Source organism: Morone saxatilis, unplaced genomic scaffold, assembly GCF_004916995.1.
Source record: "Morone saxatilis isolate NCDOM2014 unplaced genomic scaffold, NCSU_SB_2.0 Contig5, whole genome shotgun sequence".
Lineage (NCBI taxonomy): Eukaryota > Metazoa > Chordata > Actinopteri > Moronidae > Morone > Morone saxatilis.
Window position 1 is genome coordinate 25550593 of NW_023340095.1, and position 6107 is coordinate 25556699.

Consider the following 6107-nt stretch of genomic DNA (forward strand, 5'->3'; position numbering starts at 1 on the left):
CAGGTCCATTTACCATTTACATCTCCAAACAGACTGGTATTGATCAGCTGCCTGAAGATATACTTATTTGTTTAATTTTGTATTATTTGAGTCAGTGAAAAATCCTCACTTACTCTCACAGCTACTTTTTGTCTTCTCATCAACCAACTGTTGCACCACGATGTTTGCACCAGAGCTTCTGTCATTGGGAAATTTCCCCTATACTATACAGATGGGAAGCTGCAGGGGCATGTCCTCCTCTCTCCAGAGATCCGGAAATGTCAGCTGGTGTGTGGGCTCAGAGTCACCAACATCTGTAGCTACAGCTCTGACAGCAACAGGTAGGATCCACCACACTCTGAAAATAGCTTTACAGAGCTTTGAAGCACCTCTAGGGATTCTTAAGACTGCAGTTAAATCAAAAACATCAATTTTACATTACCGCTGTGCCTGATCAAAGATAATTTACATTAAAAGCCTTCCAGCTCAAATGATAAAATCAACTTCTGGGTGAAATCTGGGTGAAAAAAACCTAATAAGCTCCCTCTCATCCCTCATATAAAATATGTATGACACGACACATGTGACTTATGTCTGTCTCCTCCTTCTCTCCAAAAGCCACTCCAGAGGAATTTTCTCCCCAAAAGCACCAGTCGACTGATTCAGGACCAATCCCACTTCTCCTTCTGTCACAAGCAGAAAACACAAAGAGGACACATCAGGTGGCTGTCACACGATCCCATCACTCCCATTGGAACCAACACTCCAGCTCTGCTTTGTACACCATTGACAAAGCTCCTAATAGTCCTGCTGAGGAGGGTGAGGATGGACGAAAGGGGAATGTCAGACCTCCAAAGGCTGACAACAGGAGCAAAGAGGACCAGTCTCTCTTACATCCAGAGGACCAAGGATTCCTCCTTCCCAGGAGCAGTCCAGTCATCTCCAGACGCCACAGGCCCCTATCATGGCATGGAGGGGGCATTGACACATCAGCTCCCTCAAGGTAACTACCTACATTAAAGGTTACAAAATGCTAGCCTTCGATATGGTTTGCTTTAATTAGTGCACTTCATGTCAAATATTTTTTGCATGTTACCCAAAAACAAAGTCAAATCAAGAACACTAAAGAAATCACCTTGTGTTCATCTTTTAAATATTACATTTCGTCCTGGCATGTTTTCCACAATCAATCTAACAGAACACCATCCTATGCGTATTGTTTCCATGTACCATATAGGCTAATACATAAGCAGCCAAACATTTTAGGACAGTAGAGCTACAGATGTAACCTATTATACAGCCTTTACACACATCTTCATCGTGGTAAGCCTTGGCCTAATGATTTTAATAATAATATGATACTATATAGACCTAGGTCACTGCTTTGCCTGCGCCCTCCTTGAGAGTCTCTGTTTCCCTGCATGCTACTTCCTTCTTATCAATTAAACTATTCCTCCTCATGCTCACTCTGTTCCTTAGCTCCCTTGCTCCTTCTTGTGCTCCTCTGCAGTGGCCATGGTAGCCTCCTCCTTACACTTTACATGAGCACTGCTGACGTCATAGATGTTGATGCCACTGCTGCAGCCCTTGCAGCAAACATATCTGTGATTTGGTGGCATATGCATGTAGATTCTTCTTTTCTGCATACCCGGTCTTGTACATCTTGACGCCCTCCTTCTTTAACAGATGTTTGGTTGTGAATGGCCTAGTGTCATAGAAAATGAACCAATGGACTGTTGTCCCTGTTTTATGGGCCAGTTGTTAGCGATAAATGTAATATTAAAAATGCACAGTATGCCAGATTATCAGCAGGACAGGGTTATGTATGTTTTCCATTTGATCTTTAATTTTTTCTCTATATCTGTTTTCTTTTAACTAAAGTGAAACATCTTCTTCTAGCATCCCATCTCCTCTGGATCAGCAGTGTTGCCTGGCAGTCACCAGTGTGGAGGATCTGGCATCCAACCCAGATCACCATTCAGCCCAGCTCCAGGAAGACAAGAAGTCACGCTGCGTCTCTGTCTCTTCAAGTCTGTACCGCCTATTAATTGCTGGGCTCCAGCTTCCCATCAGTGGACAGCAGGGATTGGCAGAGGAGCACAGAGGGCGGAGCCTAACCAGCTGTGATGCCTCTCACTCATCAGGTAGAAAATGTTTAATTATTACCAGTGTATTTACTGTGTCTATAAGAACAGAACAGCAAGGTGGTGCTGCTACAGTAACCCAGGCATCCCAAGGTTATTTCAGCAAAGTTCTAATGTTTCTCCTGTAGCACTTTTACATACGCTAGCTTGACTATTCAAATCATCTATGAATGGACTCAACGCAACCATCACACACTCCGAAAAGTCAGAAAAGAGTAAGCTGCAGTACGGTATTATCCCTGTTGGAGCATCACAGTTACACATTCCTGAGTTCTAGGACTCATGTCTCAACATCCCGCTGTTTACTTGGACATAGAGTGTAGTTAGAAACAGGGTTAAAGGTTATATGCATATAATAGCCTCTTTAACAGTTGTGTATGGTTTTACAATAACCAGGTCAAAGGGTTGTATAGGTTCTTAAAAAATGTCATTACAATCTCTATTACATTAGGGCTACCCACTTGAATGTGTGTTCTTAGGGGCGGCTGTGAGGTAGAGCAGGTGATCAGTGAGCTGTGGCTGTCCCACAGGCTGTCCCCTAATTGGAAGGTTATTGGTTCAATCCCCGGCTCCTCCTGCCACGTATCGAAGTATACTTGAGCAAGATACTGAACCCCAAATTGCTCCTGCTGTGTCATCGGTGTGTAAATGTGGATGAATGAATGAGTTTAGTTTGTATTTGATGGGCTTTGCTATTACTGTGTGAATGGGTGAATGTGGCAGGTAGTGTAAAATCGATTTGACTGGTTGGAAGACTAGAAAGGTGGTATACAGGTACAGTCCATTTACTATTTACAGGCAGAAAGAGCAAAAAGGGAGGTTGAATAAAGAGAGGGAGCGGCGTTAGCAACAACAAAGCAATAGCATTGCATTCAAGATGGCGCCAGTGTGTGTGGCCTGCCGTCTGTCACTGCCAGTGCTGTGTGTGTTTATGCTGTTTGTTTTGCTTCTTGCTCTGAATGTCGACTCTCTACTGGTGTATGATCGCCAAACACTGCTAAATCTTCAACTTTCTGCCGAAGATTTAGTAAAATTTTCTTTGCCGCGCCCCGGCCCCACCCTCTCGGTGTAAGCGCCCCCGCCGCCGGGGAAAACGCAGCGGCTGGTGAGGCTGAAGGCCGGTCTCGCGCGTTTTTCTATGCCTTCTTGGACTGAAATTGGAGCCGTGCCTAGCCTCGTTATTCCTCGACGCTCGCTGCCGACGCCTGGCTGATACCTGTCGTCGGCCTGGAAGAGGTGTTCCAGCCCCGCGGACCCTGCTCTCCTCGTCCCCGCTGGCGTGGGGTGAATCACCGCAATTTGCGGCCTCTGTGTCGGGCTGCCCGGACAGCCAACGCCGTGGTCCTGTCGGTTCCTGCCAGGATTGGCCTGGTTAATGCTAGATCACTAGCGAACAAGACGTCTTAAAGGATTTCTTCACATCCTGAGGATTGGATTTCCTCTGTCAAGTCTGTTTGTGCAAATGCATGTGCAGATATGTATGACTCAAGAAGACATCTAGTACTGTATAAAGAGAGTGATCTTTTATTCTATATATTTCTTCGTGAATGCTGATATCAGAGTATGCTTCCTTTTTGCCCTTTGCCTAACCCAACTCCACTGTATATAGCCTGGTATGTGCAGTCTATTTTTTGTTCCTCACCTTACTAATTTTGTTTCAATTTTGTCCTATTTTTTATTCACGGGGGAGGTTTTCTACCCCCAATGTTTTATTTCTCCCGGGTAAGAGTACGTAACGTCAGCCAAGGCTGAAAAAAACATAATACATTTTTTTATTTACAAAACTGCAAAACACACATTACAATTTTGCAGTTTGCATTGTCTATACTACTGTGGCTATGTCTAAATTCACAAAGATCCTTTGCACCACTCCCCCGCAATGATAAACGCTAACAATAGATGTAGAAAAACCCACCCTTTCCTATATGTCTCTATGAGGGGTGGAGGAGAAAGGGGGTGGGGGCGAAGGTGGGGGAGTGCGCCTAATATGCTTGGGTTTCTCTGCGATCAAAAAAGTCCGGTGCAAGAAGCTTCGAGGACGACTGTGGTTCTGAGGCTATTCTGGTGTGCGTGGTATAAATAAATAAAAAACCAGCTTTTGTTTTGTGTGTCCCGCGCATGGAGTGCCAGACACCCCACCCCCTTGCTATGAATACCACTCCACTCCTAGATTTGAGTTCTAGTGGACCTCCAAGACACGAGGAGAGCACACTGGAGGAGGAGGAGGGCGCTCTCCGAAAGATCAGGGGAGGTGGAGACTTATTTATATTGTCTATTTTTTTTTTTGTTTTATATCATTCATATTTTGAAATAATTATGATAATGTTTGTTTGTGAGGGTGAGGTGAGGTGTGGGTTGCTGGGTGAGCCGGGACCTTATACAATAGTTAGGGTGGGGAATTGGTGTGGGAGGGGAAAAAACAAACACAACCGTTTTTGTGGTATAAGTATTGAATAAAACCGCTCGCCCTCACTCCTCTCCATAAACAAATGGAAGAGCGGAAGCGGGTGGTTGCGGAGCTGGTGCAATTGTGGGAGTTGTTTGTCTTTTAAGACAAATGCGCCCTAGTAAGTCACTTTCTGTCTTTCATCGGCCAAATAGGGCACCAATTCAAAATTTATGTTACATTCGACTACATATATAACCGAACTTTCAATAAATATTAATGTTTCCACGGTGAAATGGTCCCCTTTAAATAACAAACAGGAGTGTGGTCTTTTAAAATATACTTAGACACATAAAATACTTATTTTACTTTCCATCACTCTCCTTTATTATATTTATATGTAAGATATTAATTCAATAATAATTTTACCTTAAAAATCCCTGTCAGTAGAGAGGACAGAGAAAGTCTTTGTGGGATGTTCCCAGCTTCCGTCATTCCTGGTCTTCCTCCATCTTCTTCATCCTGTGTGTGTTGGTGCGTGTGTACATTAAGAGGAGTGTGTGTTTCTGTGTGACGTCTTCATGTTTTTATGTGAGGTCTTGCCTTGTTATCCTTCTTCTGCAGGTCTGTGTGGTGCTGCATGCTCTGTGTATGTCCCTCGTGCCAAGCTTGTGTGTCTCACATCTTGCACTTTGTGTGTTGGTGCACGTTTTTTTTCCATTGTTTGGGAAGTCCATCGATCAGAGTCTTAGAGTCCATTTTACACCTTCCAGCACCTCCAGCACCATGGTCCAACCACAAATGAAATGAGCCATTTTCTGCACAGTCATTCCATTCACAGACAGTGGCAAAACAGCTTGTTATTCATACATTATTATTATTCGCACTGCTGACTGTAAGTGCATACTGATGTCCTCCGATTAAAAGATGGACATGTAGCCTACAAAAGTATAAATTCTGTACTAATACTGGCAGCAGTGAGTGCACGGGGGGGGTTTGCAATTGTTGAAAAAAGCGTTGCTAAAGTGCCTCTTGGGAGGCCCAAAACGTGTGTTAAAGTGCCCTCTTGGGAGCCAAAACGTGTTGCTAAGTGCCTCTTGGAGGCCAAAAATGTGTACAAACTGCCCTCTAAGTGGCCTCTTGGTGAGCCAAAATGCGTGCTAACCGTGCCCTCTGGAAGCCAAAACGCGTGCTAAAGTGCCTTGGGACCAAAACACTTGCTAAAGTGGCCCTCGAAGTGCCCCTCGTTGGGAACCAAAAACTCGCTAAAGTGTCCTATTGGGAGGCAAAAAACGTGTGCTAAAGTGGCCCCTGCTGGTTGGCAAAATACACTAAATTGCCCTCTTGGGTGGAAAAAAACACTCAACTGCTCTCATTCTAAGTTCTATTATAATGTGATTTTATCACAAGCCCCCCCTCTTGGGTGAAGAAAATACATTAAACTCCAGAAGACTATTAGGACAAAGAAATACTATGAAAACATTACTGTTGTAATGACTTTTATGTTGGGCCCCTTGTTTATCTATATTGAGCCAGAACTATATCTCACAGAACCAGTTTTGGATATCTGGTGCCTAATATTGTGTTAAATGCACTAG

At 44.0% G+C, this 6107-nt stretch overlaps 1 protein-coding gene across 1 annotated transcript in view; it reads left to right on the plus strand.

Moving 5' to 3' along the window:
* The window catches only part of LOC118338671, a 27830-nt gene that overhangs the window by 6532 nt on the left and 15191 nt on the right, over positions 1 to 6107 (plus strand). The window contains exons 3-6 of the mRNA XM_035675948.1: positions 212 to 320; positions 598 to 982; positions 1879 to 2247; positions 4307 to 4374. Of these exons, the coding sequence (XP_035531841.1) occupies positions 212 to 320; positions 598 to 982; positions 1879 to 2247; positions 4307 to 4374 (931 nt within the window). The remainder of the gene's footprint in view (positions 1 to 211; positions 321 to 597; positions 983 to 1878; positions 2248 to 4306; positions 4375 to 6107) is intronic.